Source organism: Hyla sarda, chromosome 8 (genome assembly GCF_029499605.1).
Source record: "Hyla sarda isolate aHylSar1 chromosome 8, aHylSar1.hap1, whole genome shotgun sequence".
Classification (NCBI taxonomy): domain Eukaryota; kingdom Metazoa; phylum Chordata; class Amphibia; order Anura; family Hylidae; genus Hyla; species Hyla sarda.
In genome coordinates this window covers 98,013,891-98,035,167 of record NC_079196.1, presented here as the reverse complement: position 1 = coordinate 98,035,167, position 21,277 = coordinate 98,013,891, and the positions used below count along the sequence as shown (strand labels likewise).

Below are 21,277 nucleotides of genomic sequence, written 5' to 3'. Positions count from 1 at the left end.
GGAAATCATAGAGCTGCTTTGCATATGCTTCTTCCTGGTGTTCCTAGTGGAGTATGAATGACTTCCGTACATCTTCATTGCCCTTTCCTCAATGAGGAGCATTTCCCTTTGGAGTTTGTCATACATCGGTACAGCACAGTATGGTAGCTTCCATTATAAACAAAAGCCATGTTTCCAAAATAAGCAAACTGTAACATTCTTACTTTTTATGTGTCTTAATTCAGTAACTTCCTCTGTTGCATTTATCTCCAATTTGTTTGTCATATTGTCAAGTTTCCTCTCACTGTTTGTTTACACAGAAAGTGGATTTGTCCAAGAATGAATGGCACAAGAACTAAAAGCCGTGGATCCATTGAAGTAAGTTTGATTCCGTGTGATTATGAACCTTTGTCTGCAGAGCTCTCATTTGCTCTGTTATATTGTTTAATGTTAACTATTAAAATCGGTTTCTTGGGCTTAAAATGTTTGGACTATGTTATAACTACACAAACTAAAAAAATGTAATATTGATTTAAAAGGGTTTTACCACATGGAATATTTATCACCTAGTCATGAAATATGAAAAATAGAGACATTCACAGTAGTTACACGATTTATGAAACATTGTACATAGGACAATGGCATCTCAGTCCCCTTCAAAATAGGGACCTTGGGACTTCACACAGTTCAATTTATGCCAAGATCCTGTATCAAAACCTCGGACACAGTAGTTTTAACAATCCCCATCTTCTAGTTTTCCAGTGTACACATTAGGTAACATTTTTGTGTCAGTGTCATGGTGTCTCATTTTCTGACAAAAAGGTTTCTGCCCATCCTCTATGAATGTTTGATTGGTTCTTTGTAGATATGATATAGTTGGGGTCACTGAGACATGGCTGGACTCCTCACATGACTGGGCTGTCAATCTGCAGGGGTTTACACTGTTTCGCAAGGATAGGGTAAACAGGAAAGGTGGTGGAGTCTGTCTGTATGTTAGAAGCGGTATGAAAGTCAGTGTGAACGATGCCATAGTGTGTGATGATTCTGGTAATGTGGAATCACTGTGGGTAGAATTACAAAAGGAGGGAAAGACTAAAAAGAAAATTTTTGGTGTAATCTATAGATCCCCTCCCCCCTACACCACTGATGAGATAGGTCAGATGCATACATAAATAGAGAGGGCTGCCCGGGCGGGTACAGTGGTAATAATGGGAGATTTTAACCCCTTAAGGACACAGGACGTAAATGTATGTCCTGGTGCGGTGGTACTTAACGCACCAGGACGTACATTTACGTCCTGTGCTTAACCGCGGGCATCGGAGCGATGCCTGTGTCATGTGCGCCTGATCCCAGCTGCTGATCGCAGCCTGGGACCCGCCACCATTGGCGACGCCCGCGATCCCGCGGGCGTCCGCCATTAACCCCTCAGATGCCGGGATCAATACAGATCCCGGCATCTGCGGCAGTACGCGATTTCAATGAATGATCGGATCGCCTGCAGCGCTGCTGCGGGGACCCGATCATTCAGAACGATGCACGGAGGTCCCCTCAACTGCCTCTGTCCGGCTCCCGGCGTCTCCTGCTCTGGTCTGAGATCGAGCATACCAGAGCAGAAGATGACCGATAACACTGATCTGTTCTATGGCCTATACATAGAACAGATCAGTATTAGCAATCATGGTATTACTATGAATAGTCCCCTATGGGGACTATTCAAGTGTAAAAAAAATGTTAAAAAATTTTAAAGTAATAAAAAGTGAAAAATCCCCTCCCCCAATAAAAAAGTAAAACGTCCGTTTTTTCCTATTTTACCCCCAAAAAGCGTAAAAAATAAATTTTATAGACATATTTTGTATCGTCGCGTGCGTAAATGTCCAAACTATTAAAATAAAATGTTAATGATCCCGTACGGTGAACGGCGTGAACGTAAAAAAAAAAAAGTCCAAAATTGCTACTTTTTTAATACATTTTATTAAAAAAATTATAAAAAATGTAATAAAAGTTTTTTATATGCAAATGTGGTATAAAAAAAAGTACAGATCATGGCGCAAAAAATGAGCCCCCATACCGCCGCTTATACGGAAAAATAAAAAAGTTAGAGGTCATCAAAATAAAGGGATTATAAACGTACTAATTTGGTTAAAAAGTTTGTGATTTTTTTTAAGCACAACAATAATATAAAAGTATGTAATAATGGGTATCATTTTATTCATATTGACCCTCAGAATAAAGAACACACGTCATTTTTACTGTAAATTGTACGGCGTGAAAACGAAACCTTCCAAAATTAGCAAAATTGCTTTTTTCTTTTTAATTTCCCCACAAAAATAGTGTTTTTTGGTTGCGCCATACATTTTATGATATAATGAGTTAGTCATTACAAAGGACAACTGGTCGCGCAAAAAACAAGCCCTCATACTAGTCTGTGGATGAAAATATAAAAGAGTTATGATTTTTAGAAGACAAGGAGGAAAAAATGAAAACGTAAAAATTAAATTGTCTGAGTCCTTAAGGCCAAAATGGGCAGAGTCCTTAAGGGGTTAAAGGGGTATTCCAGGAAAAAAAACATTTTTTTATATATCAACTGGTTTCAGAAAGTTAAATAGATTTTGTAAATTATTTCTATTAAAAAAAAATCTTAATCCTTCCAATAATTATCAGCTGCTGAAGTTGAGTTGTTTTCTTCTCTCTGACAACAGTGCTCTCTGCTGACATCTGTCTGTCTCGGGAACTGCACAGAGCAGAATGTTTGCTATGGGGATTTGCTTCTACTCTGGACATTTCCCAAGACAGGTGTCATCAGAGAGCACTTAGACAGAAAAGAACAACTCAACTTTAGCAGCTCATAAGTACTAGTTTGTGGAGGACCCAAAAAGAAGTGATGTTAGATCTGGTCATTTCTAACAATGCAGAGCTGGTTGGGAATGTAACTGTGCGTGAAAACCTTGGTAATTGCGACCACAGTATAGTTGCTTTTGGCTTAAAGTGTAGAAAACAAAGACCGGTTGGGAGGGCAAACCATATAATTTTAAAAAGGCAAATTTCCCTGGGTTGAGAGCTGCACTTTAGGACATAGACTGGGAGGAGGTGTTTTATTCCTAAGGGGAACAAGTATAAACGATTAAAACTAAATCCTGCATGGCTGACAACTGATGTTAAAAGAACAATAAACAACAACAAAAATTGTTTAAAAAAAATACAAATCTGAGGGGTCAGCTATAGCATTTAAACATTACAAAGAGCTCAATAAAATCTGTAAAAATTTTACAAAAACAGCAAAGATTCAAAAAGAGAGACAGGTGGCCAAAGAAAGCAAAACAAATCCCGAAAATGTTTTAAATATATAAAATGCCAAAAAAAACAATGAGAGCATGTAGGACCCCTTAATAATGATAATGGAGGAGGTGGTCACTAGCGATCAAGAGAAGGCAGAGCTACTGAATGGGTTCTTTAGTTCTGTATATACGAAGGAAGAGGGAGGAGCTGACCAGGTCGGGCCAGTGCTGGTAATACATCAAGTAATGTACTGAACTGGCTTAATGTAGAGATGATCCAATATAAATTAAGTAAAGCAAATGTAAGCAAATCTCGAGGACTGGATGGACTACACCCAAGAGTTCTTAGAGAGGTAAGTTCAGTAATATCTGTACCCTTGTTCATGATATTTAGAGATTCTCCGGTGTCAGGTTTTGTGCCGAGGGACTGGCGCAAAAGCAAATCTGGTGCCAATCTTCAAAAAGGGCTCTACGTTTTCCCCAGGTAATTATAGACCAGTACGCTTAACGGGCATTGTGGGAAAATAGTTTGAAGGACTCATAAGGGACTACATACAGGAATACTTTGGGGTGAATAGTATTATAAGTGATAGCCAGCATGGGTTTACTAAGGATAGAAGTTGTCAAACCAATCTATTTCGCTTTTATGAAGATGTGAGTAAAAGCCTTGACAGAGGATTGGCTGTGGATAGGGGGGACATTTATCAAAACCTGTGCAGAGGAAAAGTTGCCCATAGCAACCAATCAGATCACTTCTTTCATTTTTAACAAGGCCTCTCCAAAATGAAAGAGGCAATCTGATTGGTTGCTATGGGCAACTAGGCAACTTTTCCTCTGCACAGGTTTTGATAAATCTCCCCCATAGTGTTTTTGGATTTTGCTAAAGCTTTTGATACTGTCCCTCATAGACGTCTAATAGGTTATTTAAGGTCTTTGGTTTTGGAAACTTTAGTTTGTAACTGGATTGAAAACTGGCTGAAGGATCGTACCCAAAGAGTGGTGGTCAATGATTCGTACTCTGATTGGTCCCCGGTTATTAGTGTTGTACCCCAAGGTGCAACCCTAATGTTTATGTGTACTGCACCCTCTCTTGTTTAATTTATTTATTAATGATTTAGAGGATGGGATTAACAGCTCTGTTTCTATTTTTGCAGATGACACCAAGCTTTGTAGTACGGCACAGTCTATAGAGGATGTGCATAAGTTACAAGATGACTTGGATAGATTAAGTGTCTGGTCATCCACTTGGCAAATGAGGTTCAATGTGGATAAATGTAAAGTTATGCATCTGGGTACTAAAAACATGCATGCATCCTTTTGGGGGGGGGGGGGGGGGGTTAAACTGAGAGAGTCACTGGTAGAGAAGGATCTGAGTGTACTTGTAGACCATAGACAGCAGAATAGCAAGCAGTGTCAGGCAGCCACTTCTAAGGCCAGCAGGATTTTGTCCTGTATCAAAAGAGGCATTGACTCAAGTGACAGGGAAATAATACTAATTATAATATAATTGGTAAAGCCTCACCTGGAATATGCTGTTCAGTTTTGGTCACCCGTTCATAAAAGGGACCGTTGTGGAGCTGGAGAACGTGCAGAGACGCGCGACTAAACTAATATGGGGCATGGAACATCTTAGCTATAAGGAAAGATTAAAAGAATTACATTGGTTTAGACTTGAGAAGAGACGTTTAAGGGGGGATATGATCAACGTATATAAGTGTATAAATGACCCATACAAAAAAATATGGGGAAAAACTGTGAATTTATGGAACAGTCTACCTCAGGAAGTGGTCACAGCAGAAACAGTTGTAGGCTTTAAAACAGGGTTAGACACATTCCTAGAACAAAATAACATTAATGCTTATGCAGAAATATAATTACATCCCTTCCGCTTTATCCCACCATACCCCTTCCCTTCAATCCCTTGGTTGAACTTGATGGACGTGTGTCTTTTTTCGACCATACTAACTATGAGGTCACTCTTGGGAGGTTATTTAAACCCCCTTTTGGAATTCTTTCACCATAGCCCATATGCCTCTTGACAAAGCTACAGTAGTGGTGAAACATTGAGGGGGGCTGTGATTTCTTGGTTTTAAATTGCAGTGTAGTTGGTCTCAAAATAACTGTTGGACAGGAATACTTTTTGCCCTACATGAAATTTGCACTGATAGTCTCCAGCTGATCATGCTGTTGTACAGTTACATACTGGTGTGAATGTTCCTAGCAGGAAACACAACACACTGCTGGTTTTTAATCTTATGTGTCTATTTCTATTCTCAATGAAGAATATAATTTGTGTATTTGTTGCTAGAGGTTGGAAAATAAATGGTTCTAGTGCCCACTTTGTGGTTTATAAGTTTCAGATCTCATTAACCCTGCAACCATAGGTCTTGACATCTCTAGTCAAAAGCCCTATGCAGACACGCCCTTACTGTATAGCGTAAAAACCTGCTGACAGCTCCACTTTAACACAAAATTTTATGTAAATTAAAGGGGTTATCCACCATAAGGTGATTTTAATACATACCTGCCAGACAGTGATGGACATGCTTAGGAAGGATCTGCGCTTGTGTTGGGGCTAAATGGCTATGTTGGGAGATTACCATAACACTGTGGCTAGCTTTTCGTGAACTGATATTTCCTGTTTTAGTTTTCTTTTTTTACTACAAATGCCATAATTCCATTTTCCTCCCCCCCCCCCCCTGTTGAAACATAAATGAGTTGCATCCATTCAAAAGATCTGGCATTTTCAATCAGGGTGCCTACAGCTGTTGCATTAGTTGCAGATTACTCTCTCTCCCACCAAGCGATCGCTCCACCCATTGAAGCAGACAGGCTCCCTCTCATCAGGGAGCTAACTAGTGATGTCAGGTCTTGGCCGCATTGCAACCTGGGAAAAATCTGAGACAACAGTAATTTTGTATGTTGTTAAAAATAAATATTGGGGTAAAAATCACATAAGAATTGTGAGAAAACCATCACACACAGGTACAGACACTGTATTATGAACTACACTAACTTCGCAGCCCCTGTAGCATAGTAAAATAAAACAAAAATCCTGGTATACCCATTTAATTGCTCTACCCTTCCATTTTGAATGCAACAGCCACACAGTACACATGCTCACTCCGCAGCTTACAGTGCTTTCACTGTTTAGTACAGGGAAGTCATTGTTCGAACATACACATTCCAGTCCACTCTCCTTACCTGCCGGGATACATCAATGTCTTGGCTGGATACTTTCCAGACATGCCTTGTATATCTGAGTACTGGTTTTCCCACCACTGGGACTCTTGCGATCATGCACAGAGAAAGGACTTGAGACTGTCACCTGGGATAGGTAAAGCATTCCCTGAAAATGGAAATATTAGGGATTGTTCACCCCTTTACTTATACGAAGATCCTAACAGAAAGTGGCCTTTGTTATCAGAAATGGATCCACCAGGACTGACAACAGACTGGAATGTGGTATACCTAAATACAGACACATGATACAGTATATAATTATCGTAATAGTAAGTAGTAAGTTGATGTTCACCAGCTATTTTATTGTTCGGAACAATTGAAGCACATTGAAATGTCTCTGTTTATTGTGTTCAATCAGTGCAGTATTTCACATAATAACTACATTTATGTGTACAGAGACCAGTGCCAACCAAGAATACAGGAATGTGATAACATTGCTGTGGTAACACATTGTATACCAAACTGCGTAACCTGCAATTACAACAATATAAGCTGTTTGGTAAAGTATTTGCTGAATTATAAAAGTCTTTTATCAGTAAGTTGCTTATTGTTTGTGAAATTGCCATATTAAGTTTCCAGAGGTCTTGTATTACTGATAGATATTCATTTTAAAGGGGTTTCCTTACTGCCTTAATATTTATTTTAAATTATTTTGCTAGAAGTTTCACAGGTCTACTTTATTTTTAGACTGACAAGTACCAGGTCATATCACCTGGTTACAGTATCAAGCGCTCCAAAAACTATATTGAAGTCAGACTTGAAGACCAGGTTTTTGGAAGTGTGGAGACACCAGATGATACAGAGCTGCCTCCCAAGCCTAGGTAATGTGGTAAAAATGGGAGAAGTTTGCATGAAGTTATCTTGATGATTTAAGGCAAAATCTATGAGGAACGCCAACCCAACCTTATTCTTACATGCCAAAATATATAGAAACATAATCATGTATAGAGTATACGTACACTAAAATAATTCAGGATTCTCTTGCGTGATCCTGAATTCACCAATTTAATAATGATAATTTTACTTAATGTAATATGCAGATACACCACCTGCTATGAATGCCAATGCTTCTCAAACCAATGAGTGATCAATAAGCTAAACAATATGGATCAAGTAGTTGAACTGAAAAATATATTGTTTTCCCGGACAATTTCCATTTTGCTAAATAATAAGATATGTTACTTCAATTCCACGCAGAGCTTTAGGACCTGCTGGCCTTCTTTCCCCTCTTGACTAGCTGAACAATATAATAAGTTACTAAATATGTATTTTTCTTCTGTATGGTTAAAATGCTAATCTTGATTTTCCCAGATACATCGAACAAGCAAGTATGCAGAAGCTAAATAAGAGAGACAAATCGCTGAAGGGAAGGTAGGAATGTGAACCTGTGAAATTTTTATAACGTCTTACTATTCTAGGACAGCATACACATGATCCATTTGGGGTAGCCCAGAACAGGAGTTGCACCCCTGTACTTTTGCTGTCCTGTCAGGTGGACTCTATTTTGGTGTCCCTCTTTAATGTATGCCATACAAATGGTTAATTATACATTGTGTTTTCAATTTTAATGTTAATATAACATTACATGCCTTTTAAATACTGTTGCCATGTGTTGTAACTAAGGAATGTACCAGTGATCAAGTGACGAATAGGGTGACCTATGGGATCCCTCCAGAGTCTCTCCCATATAAACCCTGGGAGGAGCTAGCTAGTCAGTTGAGTCTTTGCCGAGATTCAGCACAGTCAGGTCCTGATAGAGGGTCTGGTGTCCTGAGGAGGCTCAAGCCCTACCATGCTTCCACTAATCCGCTACCCCACAGGTGAACATCAAAACCTGGTAAGCTACATACGGGATGAAGTCAGTCTAGTCAAGTCAGTCAAGATTAGTCTGTATACAGTCAGCATGGGCCTGCAGCAAATTGTCCAAATCCACAACAAGTCCCAGTGACCCCTAAGGTCTCTGAAGTCACTGGTCACCTTCTTGGAACTAACTGAGCTGTCAAGACTATTACACTTGTCTACCTCAGTAAATTTGCCGTTGTTCCGTAACTTTGCTTCGGAGTCATTATTTGCCCCATGCCTAGCCCAGGATCCAGTGGCATACCTCCGGGTGGTGCAGCGGTTAAACCATGCCCTGGCATTACGAATACAAGGGGTTAATGCCATCTGCCCCTAGGATAACAACATCTGCCCTCACCACACATTATAGATACATAGTTAATAAGGTTGAAAAAAAAAAGACAGGAGTCCATCAAATTAAACCTATAACCCTACTGTGTTGATCCAGAGGAAGGGAAAAAACCCTTATAGAGGCAGATGCTAATTGCCCCATACCAGGGGGAACAATTCTGACTTCCATATCATAATAAATCCCTGGATCAATGTTCTATCCCCATAAATCTAGTATCCATAACTTGTAATATGATGTTTTTCTAGAAAAATTCACATTTGAATGTGTTTAATGAGTCAGACCTCACAACATCATGGAACAGTGAGTTTCATACTTGATCTACTCTTACATTAAAGAATCTCCATTTGTAATGACGGTAAAACCTTCTTTTCACTGGATTCCCCCTTGTCATGGTTACCAGCCAAAGAATATGAAGAACACTGGAAAGATCTCTTTACTGTCCATTTATATATTTTTACATTGTGATTAAATTGCCCCTATGACAATAAAATAACCCCAATCTCAAGGATACGCATTGGCATTTTGGTGGTAAGGGTATAAAATGAAAAAAGGTGAGTCAGGGTATAAAATGAAAAAAGGGCACTTTAAATGTCTGATAGATGTAGGTCTAAGAGTTGAGCCATTGGGATGCAGAAGAAAGGCTGTTTTATGCAGTTTACACTCCTACAAAGGTTAATAGTTCTGTAACAAGCTATGCTCCTGTAAATTGGGAGTTTTGTAAATGGCATAGCTTGCTGTATGACACTTTTTAAGAAACTCCTAAAAACCCCTATAGATGTTATGTAAATTGCTAGGCTGTTTTCAACAGGACCAGAGGACTCCCTTTCTTGAGATAGATATACTGTAGATCTGACCTCTGGGACCAGCACCTATCAGACATTTATGGCATATTTACAAGATAAATGTTAGAAATAGTAATACTGCTTTAACATCCACTGTTCATGTTTTCACTTTGATTCATTCCCTTGCAGAGAAAATATTGTAGACGATTTACAGGAACAAATTGCTAAACTTACTGCATTGCTGAAGCAAGAGATATCTGAACATGAGAGAACTCAGAAAAGAGTGAGTAAACCTTTCACCTTTTGTATGTGTCAGCTACAAGGGTTATATGAACCAAACAGCCATAACATGAATACCAGTGACAGCTGAAGTGATCTTGGGTTAAAAAAAACCTGTCAAGGGCTGGAATATAAGAGGCAGGATGTAAACATGAAGTCCCAGGTTAAGCAATCTGTCCAAGACAGAAATGCATCACAGCTCATTTTGAGAAATTCAAGATGAGCTGTAACTTGTTACAATCTGTCTAAAACTACAAAAACCAAACTATGATAACTAGTTGACTGGATCAATAGCCGATCTTTTGGGATGTTCCCAGTATAAAATAGTTAATATCTACCAAAAGTGGTCCATAGAAGCTGAACCAACCACTGGATCATGGATGCCCAAGACTTATTGATACACATGGGGATTGTAGGATAGCTTGTCTGGTCTGATTCCACATAAGAGCTACTGTAGCACAAAGTGCAACCATGGAACCATTTTTCGTGTATATTATGTGGACAGCCAGTCAAGTGTGCTTCACTTACCTAGGGAAAAGAATGTACCAGGATACACTAGGGGAAATGACAAGCTGGCAAAGGCGTCAAATGATTGTCTAGGCAATATTCTGCAATGTTCTGCTGGGAATCCTTGGGTCTGGGCTTTTACCAAGTAAATGGGCACTGTCAGATACAAAAACTTTTTATATGTTGTACATCTTGGCAAATCACTAACCTTCATAAGAAAATTTTATTTCCTTTTTATCAAAATCATGCTTTATAAAGTCATGGCTTTGTCCAAGCTGAAGCACAGGCATGGACAAAGTCCAGTAAGTGAGGGTGGGCTAGCACTGATAGGACAGGAGAGAGCACAGATGGGTACTATCAGACAGGAGAGCACAGAGGAGTCCTATCAGACAGGAGAGAGCACAGAGGAATACTATCAGACAAGAGAGAGTACAGAGGAGTGCTATCAGACAGGAGAGAACACAGAGGAGTGCTATCAGACAGGAGAGAACACAGAAGAGTACTATCAGACAGGAGAGAACACAGAGGAGTGCTATCAGACAGGAGAGAACAGAGAGGAGTCCTATCAGACAGGAGAGAGCACAGTGGAGTACTATCAGACAGGAGAGAGCACAGTGGAGTACTATCAGACAGGAGAGAGCACAGAGGAGTGCTATCAGACAGGAGAGAGCACAGAGGAGTGCTATCAGACAGGAGAGAGCACAGTGGAGTGCTATCAGACAGGAGACAGCACAGAGGAGTGCTAGCCCACCCTCACTTACTGGATTTTGTCCATGCCTGTGCTTTAGATTGGACAAAGCCATGATTTTATAAGGCATGATTTCTATAAAAAAGAAATAACATTTTCTTATGAAGTACTGTATATTAGAAAGGTTATTGTTTTGCCAAGATGTGCAACATATAAAAAGTTTTTTGCATCTGACAGTGGCCATTTAAGTATTCACTAATGGCAGTGGCCTCTTTAAGTAGGATAATGTGCCCTCTTACACTACAAAATGTCTAGTTTATCATAGACCACTAGAGATGAGCGAATCGAAGCTGACGAAGTCTTGAAAAATTTGATTCGGAACGAATTCAAATTTCCTCATGCTCCGCTGTAACAAATCGCTTCTTTTACTAATTTTTGTGCGGGCCGGGAGCCGAAATGCCTGCTACACGTGTGAGGAAATGGGGCAAAGAATTCTAGGAAGGCAGGTAGGCAGGATCACCCTGAATCATATGGAGGCATGCAGCCTATCAGCAGCCAGCCAGCCCTGTTATGTCACAGCCCTGTATTTCGGCAGCCATTACCGAAGACATGCATTTTGCTGAGAGAGCAGAGACTGTTACTTTCAATACAGATCTGTCTAGCAGCGAATCCATTCACCTCAAACCTGCATTTGTTCTGGCTAGAGAGAAGGCACTGTGTGGTCACTAATCAGCATTACTGGGACAATATAGAAAGATCAGCACAGGGGAAATCCATTGACCTCAAGCCTGCATCACTGCAGGCAGGCAGGGAGAGTTTGGAAGTCGTTTCATAGTCTGCCAATTGAGATCATCACAGGAAGCAATGTGATTCCATTCAAAGACTGCAAGCAACCATAGTGCAGGCAGGCAGAATTCAGAGAGAGAGAGAGAGAGGCATTTTTCTGTTGTTTCTGGGGTGTACTATTGTAAAAAAAAATAAAGTGAAAAATATATGGACTCCGCAGTTGTACATTTTTTTTCTGGTTAAAGCGAATAGGGGAAGTAAGTTTAAAAGCACTAGATTGTTACGCTTATTTCTGGTGCAACCGTACTGGTGCATATTACTCTAAAATGTGAAAAATATACGTGCTCAGCAGAATTGTTACACTTATTCTGGTGCAACTGTACTGGGGTTTATTACTCTAAAAAACAGTGAAATATATATGCACTCAGCAGTTCTAAGTTTTATCTGGTTAAAGCTAATAGGAGGCAGTAAGTGTGAAAGCACTAAAAGTCTTCCACACTAGATTGTTACGCTTATTTCTGTTGCAACCATACTGTGGTGTATTTCTCAAAAAAAAAGTGAAATATATACGCACTCAGCAGTTCTACGCTTTTTCAGGTCAAAGCTAATAGGGGGCAGTAAGTGTAAAAGCACTAAAAGACTTCAGCACTAGATTGTTACGCTTATTTCTGGTGCAAGCGTACTGGGGTGTTTTATTCTAAAAAAGGGAAATATATACGCACTTAGCAGTTCTATGTTTTTTTCTTGTTAAAGCTAATAGGGGCAGTAAGTGTAAAAGCACTAGATTGTTGCGCTTATTTCTGGTGCAAGCGTACTGGGGTGTATTACTTTAAAAAAGTGAAATATATATTTCCTCAGCAGTTCTACATTTTTTTCTGGTTAAAGCTAATAGGGAGCAGTAAGTGTAAAAGCACTAAAAGACTTCCGCACTAGATTCACTTATTTCTGGTGCAACCATACTGGGGTGTATTACTCTAAAGAAAAGTGAAATCTATACGCACTCTGCTGTTGTACGTGTTTTCTGTTTCAAGCATATAGTGCCTGTTAGAAACAGGGATATATGCACATACATTGAGTGTTCCGCAAGTTTCGGTTGCAGGCGTATTGCTCTATAAAAAGTAAAATATATACGCACACCACTGTTCTACAAGTATGCCAGGCAGAGAAGTGCCAGGCTGTGCACAGAGGAGTAGCAGAGGCCTAAATTCATCAGGCGCAGGCAGAGGTCACAGCAGAGTCGCAGCGAGACGTCTGAGCTTCCAGTGTCAGCTAGCAGTTGTGTCTAGACCAGCAACCCAGCAGCTGTGATTGATTGTTCACTCGGTCATCCACTTCATCCCAAGTGACATCCGAGACCCCCAGTCAACAGTCAGTGGGTTCCTCAGACTCAACCCTCAGTTGGCATGGCACTCATGCTGCTGCTGCCACCTCCAGGCTCTGTCATTGTGCTGCCATATGGTCTCCTCATGCTGATGCTGCCACCTCCAGGCTTTCTCATTGTGCTGCCATATGGTCTCTTCATGCTGATGCTGCCACCTCCAGGCTCTCTCATTGTGCCGCCATATGGTCTCCTCATGCTGATGCTGCCACCTCCAGGCCCAGAGGAGGCACCTTGTGCATTACCCTAAAAATAAAAAAAAAGATAGCCCCACAGATGCGGGGGCAGATGCAGAGTCTATAAATTTGCCGCTCACCTGGAGCGTATAGTATATACGCTTATAAACTCATGCAGAGATACAGTAGATAAGCCATCCAGTGCAAGCCCGCAGGTCTCAGGATGGAACCAAGTGGAACTGGGTATAGCAAAGAGAAAATTACCTCCAGATATCCAATAAAACATCACAACCAGGTCATGGGAGTAAATTCAAGCTTCAAGTTTGAGTTGCAGCATGAGCATGGGGAGACCATATGGCGGCACAATGACAGAGCCTGCAGGTGGGTATAGTAAAGAGAAAATGACCTCCATAAAGGCGCCCAGGTATCCAAGGAAATGTCACATCCAGGTCATGGGAGTTATGTGTAGACCGCCCGCTCTTAATCAGCTCCAACATTAAGACACGCTCCTTAGCGACGCGTCTCTAGCAACCTGCATGCCGCTCCGCTCTATTTAAATCAGAGCGGCAGCATGCTTCTATTTACAGGCCGTGGAGCGAACGGCAGAAAGAACGTTACATATCACGGATCAAGCCTCGTCTCTGCCCGAACCGGACAGAGTACAGACCCACTATATAATATACTGCTCCTTGAATACATTATGATCGTTGTTTTTTAATCTTGCTAAGTTTGGAGATATTTATTATAGCCGGCCAATCTACTTCTATCTATGAATGTATTTTAGATGAAGACAAATAATTATTTGTGATTGCTATTCTGACCCCTGACCCTGCCACCATTTAGTTTTTTTTATTAGTGTGCATATATAAAGCCAGTGTGTTTGTGTTATTGTATTTATCTGATGAAGGGGTTTGTTTACCCTGAAACGCGTCATTGTGCTGCAACTCAATAAACTTGAGGCTTGAATTCACTCCCATGACCTGGTTGTGACGTTTCCTTGGATACCTGGGCACCTTTATGGAGGTCATTTTCTCTTTACTATACCCACCTCCAGGCTGTGTCATTGTGCTGCCATATGGTCTCCTCATGCTACTGCCACCTCCAGGTTCTGTCATAGTGCCGCCCTATGGTCTCGTCATGCTGCTACCACCTCCAGGCTCTGTCATTGTGCTACTCTGCAGCCTACATAGGCTGCCGCCACCTCCAGGCTGTGTCATTGTGCCGCCATGTGATCTCCTCATGCTGCTGGCACATTAAACTTGTTAAAGTGGTACTCCGGTGGAAAACATTTTTTAGGTCTTTTTAAGTCAACTGGTGCCAGAAAGTTCGAGAGATTTGTAAATTACTTCTATTAAAAAATCTTAATCCTTCCAGTACTTATCAGCTGCTGTATACTACAGAGGAAATTCTTTTTTATTTTTTTATTTATTTTTTGTCTGTCCACAGTGCTTTCTGCTGACACCTCTGTCAATTTTAGGGACTGTCCAGAGTTGGAGCAAATCCCCATAGCAAACCTTTCTTGCTCTGGACAGTTCCTGACCTAGACAGAGGTGTCAGCAGAGAGCACTTGTGGTCAGTCAGAAAGGAAATTCAAAAAGAAAAGAACTTCCTGTGGAGCATATAACAGCTGATAAGTACTGTAAGGATTTGGATTTTTTAATAGAGGTAATTTACAAATCTGTTTAACTTTCTGGCACCAGTTGATTTAAAAGAAAACATTTTCCAGTTGTGTACCCCTTTTAATCCTTCCAGTACTTATTAGCAGCTGTATGCTACAGAGGAAATTCTTTTCTTTTTGAATTTATTTTCTGTCTGTCCAGAGTGCTCTCTGCTGACCCCTCTGTCTGTGTAAGGAACTGTCCAGAGCAACATAGGTTTGCTATGGGGATTTTCTCCTGCTCTGGACAGTTCCTGACATGGACAGAGGTGTCAGCAGAGAGCACTTGTGGTCAGGCAGAAAGGAAATTCAAAAAGAAAAGTACTTCCCGTGGAGCATACAGCAGTTGATACTGGAAGGATTGGGATTTTTTAATAGAAGTAATTTACAAATCTGCTTAGCTTTTTGGCACCAGTTGATTTAAAAGAAAATGTTTTCCAGTAGAGTATCCCTTTAAGATTTTTTAATAGAAGTAATTTACAAATCTGTTTAACTTTCTGGCACCAGTACATATAAAAAAAAAAAAATCCACCGGAGTACCCCTTTAATCTTTTCAAAATCTTCAATTGGCATCTCAAAAATCTCTTTAATCTCTTCAATTGTGATGCCATATGGTCTCCCGACCCTGCTGCCATGTAATCTCCTCATGCGGCTGCCATCTCCAGGCTCTGTCATTGCGCCGCTCTGCGGGCTACATAGGCTGCCGCCACCTCCAGGCTATGTTATTCTGCCACCATATGGTCTCCTCATTCTGCTGCCACCTCCAGGCTGTGTCATTGTGCTGCCATATGGTCTCCTCATGCTACTGCCATCTCCAGGTTCTGTCATAGTGCCGCCCTATGGTCTCGTCATGCTGCTGCCACCTCCAGGCTCTGTCATTGTGCTACTCTGCAGCCTACATAGGCTGCCGCCACCTCCAGGCTGTGTCATTGTGGCGCCATGTGATCTCCTCATGCTGCTGGCACATTAAACTTGTTAAAGTGGTACTCCGGTGGAAAACATTTTTTAGGTCTTTTTAAGTCAACTGGTGCCAGAAAGTTCGAGAGATTTGTAAATTACTTCTATAAAAAAATCTTAATCCTTCCAGTACTTATCAGCTGCTGTATACTACAGAGGAAATTCTTTTTTATTTTTTTATTTCTTTTCTGTCTGTCTGCTGCCATGTAATCTCCTCATGCGGCTGCCATCTCCAGGCTCTGTCATTGCGCCGCTCTGCGGGCTACATAGGCTGCCGCCACCTCCAGGCTATGTCATTCTGCCACCATATGGTCTCCTCATTCTGCTGCCACCTCCAGGCTGTGTCATTGTGCTGCCATATGGTCTCCTCATGCTACTGCCACCTCCAGGTTCTGTCATAGTGCCGCCCTATGGTCTCGTCATGCTGCTGCCACCTCCAGGCTCTGTCATTGCGCCGCTCTGCGACCTACATAGGCTGCCACCACCTCCAGGCTGTGCCATTCTGCCACCATATGGTCTCCTCATGTTCCTGTCACATCCAGGCTCTACCATAGTGCTACCCTATGGTCTTGTAATGCTGCTGCCACCTCCAGACTCTGTCATAGTGCCGCCATATGAACTCCTTGTTATACTGATTTTGTGGTAATACAGTATATTTTTTTAGAGTAAACACTTCGTGGGTGGGTGGGGGGTGCTTGTAGGCACTGAGAGGCAGGGGTTGGGACATCGCCTTGTGGCAGACCACCAGCTCGATTTTAAGATACAAGTACAAGCTTTTTCAATGTTTCATTCCAACTGCCAGGCTCTGTCATTGTGCCGTCATGCGGTCTCCTCATGCTGCTGGCACATTAAACTTGTTACTCTCTTCAAAATCTTCAATCGACATTCAAAAAATCTCTTTCATCTCTTCAATTGTGATGCCATATGGTCTCCCGACCCTGCTGCCACATCCAGACTCTGTCATTGTGCCGCTCTGCGACAGTGATTCTAATAGCGATGCCTGTAATCTGCATGTCATACTGAATAACAGTATTACTAACACAGTTAGTATTCACTAACACAGCACACTCCCTATGCGTGTTACGGCAATGCAAAGCGTTGCCCTAGTGAGGCTCTCTGTAGCCTGAAAATAGGCATTTTTAATAAAGATTTGCTGCAAATAAATTTGGATTGAACCAAATTTTTTCAGGAATTTTTCTAAAGTTTGCCCATCTCTATAGACCACTATTGGATAGAAAATGTTGTGTAGGTACTGCTGAGCTACACAGAAAAGTTCTGTGTGTTTTTCTCAGTACTCCTTGTAACATTCAATTAAGATGTAGTAATATGGATTTTATTCTTCTTATATTGCGGCAATAAAATGTAAATTTTTTTTTATCGGTAAATTGGAATGCTCATGTCCTTCTCCTTGTTTGTGAAATTTGTTAGGAACATGACTTTAAAATGTATCGACCTATAAAGATGAAAAGAGTTTTAGTTTATGCATGCAACAGTTACAACCTAAGATTATGATTTTACTCCTTTGGACTGTTCTTTTATAAACCTTTAAAACACTGTAAAAACTTGTGGCTAGCAATACTACTTACTGTATATGTGCGAAAAGGCATAAAATCCTAAAGATGTTTGCTAGTGGCGCCATGTGACTACTGGATGGCAACATCACCTATCAGATCTCTCCTGGCAGCTCCTTGTTTCCTACTTATATAGGCTTGATTTTGTCGTAGTTCTGAAAAAAATCATAACTACATGCAGGAAAATTTATACGTTTAAAATTGTCATCTTCTGACCCCTATAACTTTATTTTTCCTTGTACGGGACGGTATTAGGGCTCATTTTTTGCGCCGTGTTCTGAAGTTTTTATCAGTACCATTTTTGCATTGATCGGACTTTTTGATAGCTTTTTATTAATTTTTTTTATGAAATAAAAACTGACCAAAAATACGCTATTTTGGACTTTTGAATTTTTTTGAGCGTACGCCATTGACCGTGTGGTTTAATTAACAATATATTTTTATAGTTCGAACATTTACGCACACGGCTATACCACATATGTTTATTTAAATTTTTATTTACAGTTTTTTTCATGGTAAAAGGGGGGAGATTCAAACTTTTATTAGGGAAGGGGTTAAATGACCTTTGTTAACTTTTTTTTTCACATTTTTTTTGTAGTGTTATAGCTCCCATAGAGGGCAATAACACTGCACACACTGACGTTTTACCCTGATCCCTGCAAAGCCATAGCTTTGCATGGATCAGAGAGATAGGGACTCGATTGCTCAAGCCTGTAGCGCCTGTAGCTCAGGCTTGGAGCAAGCAAACGCCGATCGGACGCAACGGAGCAAGGTAAGGGGACCTCCACTCGCGTCCTAGCTGATTGGGACATCGCATTTTTATCGCCATAGTCCCGATCAGCCAGACTGAGCTGCCGGGAAGCGTTTACTATCATTTTCAGCGTTGAAGGGTTATTACACAACGATCGGTGCCGGGTGCTGTTAGCCCAGGGTCCCGGCTATGAATAGCAGTGTGATGGGGGGGTCACGGCGTGACCCTGTTTTAAACACCGGGACCGGGCACAGGGCGTATAGGTGCGCCCTGCGTCCTTAAGAGGTTAATGTCATCCGTTTTTTCTAATCGGGTATTACTTCTGATCATGCTCAGAAGAGGTGTGAGCAACCAGGGAATAGCCAGACCAAACTAAAAATGTACAATAAAGGATACAAATGGATGAAAAACTGATGCAAAAGGATGCCACTTAAATGGCATCCCTTTGCACCAGTTTGCATCCATTTGTTAGTATGGTCCATTTAGCAGCAATGTCCAGAAAATAGCGGGACAGGAGAGAATGGCCATGTGAACCTAGCCTTATTTTCTACAAAATGTGAGTTGGTATCTGCACTTAGAATTGTGACACATATATACAGTGGTCCCTCAACATACGATGGTAATCCGTTCCAAACGGACCATTGTTTGTTGAAACCATCGTATGTTGAGGGATCCGTGCAATGTAAAGTATAGGACAGTGGTCTACAACCTGCAGACCTCCAGATGTTGCAAAACTACAACACCCAGCATGCCCGGACAGCTGTTGGCTGTCCGGGCATGCTGAGTGTTGTAGTTTTGCAACATCTGGAGGTCCGCAGGTTGTAGACCACTGTTAGAGAAAGTTGTACTCGCCTGTCCCCGCCGCTCCGGACCGTCACCGCTCGTCATCGCTGCCCGGGATGTCGCCGTCCATCGCTGTCGCCACGTCCCCGAGGTGGCCCCCACGCTCCGGCAAGGCTTCTGCTTCCCCGGCAACCGCGCGCCGATGATGCAGAGGATCCCGAAGAGGACGTGCCGGAGCCCCGAGGACAGGCGAGTGACCATCACCGGAGCTCACGGGGCACTGTTAAAGGCTATCCGGCGACAGCTGAACAGTCAGCGCTGCCGGATTATGTTGATGCTGCCTTCAACATGCGATGGCCTCTGAGAGGCCATCGCATGTTGAAATTATCGTATGTCGGGGCCATCGTAGGTCGAGGGGTCACTGTACTGTTAAAGGATACCACATGAGCCCATATAACTAAGTACAATGACCTGTGTAATAACCCAAGTGAGCTAATTTGTTATGCATGTTAACCATCTTTGTCATAAAAGATTAGTTTAGCAATTGCATGTTGTCACTTTTCTTCATTCTATTATCATGCAGCCTACTATGTTTGCTTTTAGATGGCCCAGGAATTGGAAAAGGAAGTTAAGGAGCTACAAACTGAAAAAGAGGAACAGATCAGGTAAGTCTTTGCTGAATACGTGCTCCTGTATTAGAGCAGATCTAGTCCCTTAATAGTTTTTGATACTTTTTGATGCCAACAGTTTTCTGCCAGAATATGGGACAATTGGCTTACTGACATGCCCTGATCTCTTGCCCCATATTAAGGGATGGATACCCCTGTTTTTTGCGGTTATACTTTTGTGCCAAAAGTTTTGATTGAGCAGGGTCTGGGTGTTCAGACCCACACCAATTGTTAGAAAGACCTGGGCAAAGCACACAGCTGAGTGCTTCTCGCCAGCTTACTGTTCTAGTCATTTCACTGAAGAAAATAGATTCTACAGTAAGTCTATGTAGTTGTAGTTCATCTTCTGCAGCGAGACAGGGAGCACAGAGAGCCAGTAAGAGAAGAACTTTGCCATTTGGTTCTCTTGGCTCTATCTAAGAATCCATGAGGGTCTGAGCACCCAGACCCCAACTAATCAAACTTATGACATGCTTTAAACAGTCAAAAATCTAATGAGATATACAGTGCACAAATGAATTTAACATATTATACTGACAGCAGTAATCTAAAAACACAATAAAATGTCTACATAAAAAATATTTACATCTAACACTGTTCCGATTTGTCTTAAATGGTGGTACTAATATCCTGTGTGTGACTAGGAAGGCAATTGGTGATATAACAGCACAAAACCAGCGATATCCATCCCTCAATATAGGGCAAGAGATGCAAGCCAGTGCATATAAACATAACCAGTCTTTTACTTACCATTGGATTGACATATCCATCTAGCCTTCAACAACCACAGCCTAGTAGGCATCTGATCAGTTACAACAGGCAGCATTATTCATTTGACCTCAGAGTTTATTATTTGTGTATGTATATATGTTTATAACAGACATAGTACTCTTAATCTTGTTGCATGTGTAGGGTTCTTGAGGAGAAACATGCTGCTGAGCTGCTCAGCGTTCAACAGGAGGACAGTGCAAAACTGGCACAGGAGAGAGAAGATGCTGAAAACAGATACGGTAAGTATGCAGAATCTTCTAATACGTAACACTTTCATAAAAGTTTGTGAAAGCTTTGCATAAAAATGATAGGAGTTTCTGAAAAAATATGGTTGGAAGACTGTATTATTTGGTTTGAGGTTCTAAATAAGTGACTGTTCTGGTTTAGGTCATGTTCATGGATGTATTTTTGTCATAAAACTGTGGCAAAAAATCTGAATTTTTAAAACTATTTAGTTCTATTAAACTCCTTAGTAAAACAACTATTAGTGCACACACACATACCCACACATTCATTTGATGTCCATTATTGTTATGGCCACAAAATTGACATGTCTTTTTCAGCCGATTACAGCTGGAAAAAGGGCCTTTAACTATTTCCATCCATTATGCAATGTTTCATGCAAAAATAGCTAAAAAACAAAACTGTTTCCCAGCTGTTTTCCCTGCAAATCAACTGTTTTTACACCTGAGAATACTGGCCTAATAACATGTGGAATATATCCTTAAAGGCGTACTCCACTGCCTCAGTGTGGGGATCAATATGTTCTGAACGCTGAGTGTGGGTGCCGGGGTTCGTGATGTCACGGTCACGCCCCCTTGTGACGTCACACCAC

The 21,277-nt window shown here is 41.2% G+C and overlaps 1 protein-coding gene across 7 annotated transcripts in view; it reads left to right on the top strand.

The window, feature by feature from the left end:
- FLACC1 (flagellum associated containing coiled-coil domains 1) overlaps positions 1–21,277 on the top strand; it is a 79,484-nt gene that overhangs the window by 11,461 nt on the left and 46,746 nt on the right. For all 7 annotated transcript variants that reach the window (XM_056536265.1, XM_056536264.1, XM_056536267.1 and 4 more), the window contains 6 exons: positions 300–357; positions 7,185–7,318; positions 7,809–7,868; positions 9,660–9,753; positions 19,607–19,668; positions 20,584–20,681. In XM_056536265.1, coding sequence (XP_056392240.1) covers positions 300–357; positions 7,185–7,318; positions 7,809–7,868; positions 9,660–9,753; positions 19,607–19,668; positions 20,584–20,681 — 506 coding nt within the window. The remainder of the gene's footprint in view (positions 1–299; positions 358–7,184; positions 7,319–7,808; positions 7,869–9,659; positions 9,754–19,606; positions 19,669–20,583; positions 20,682–21,277) is intronic.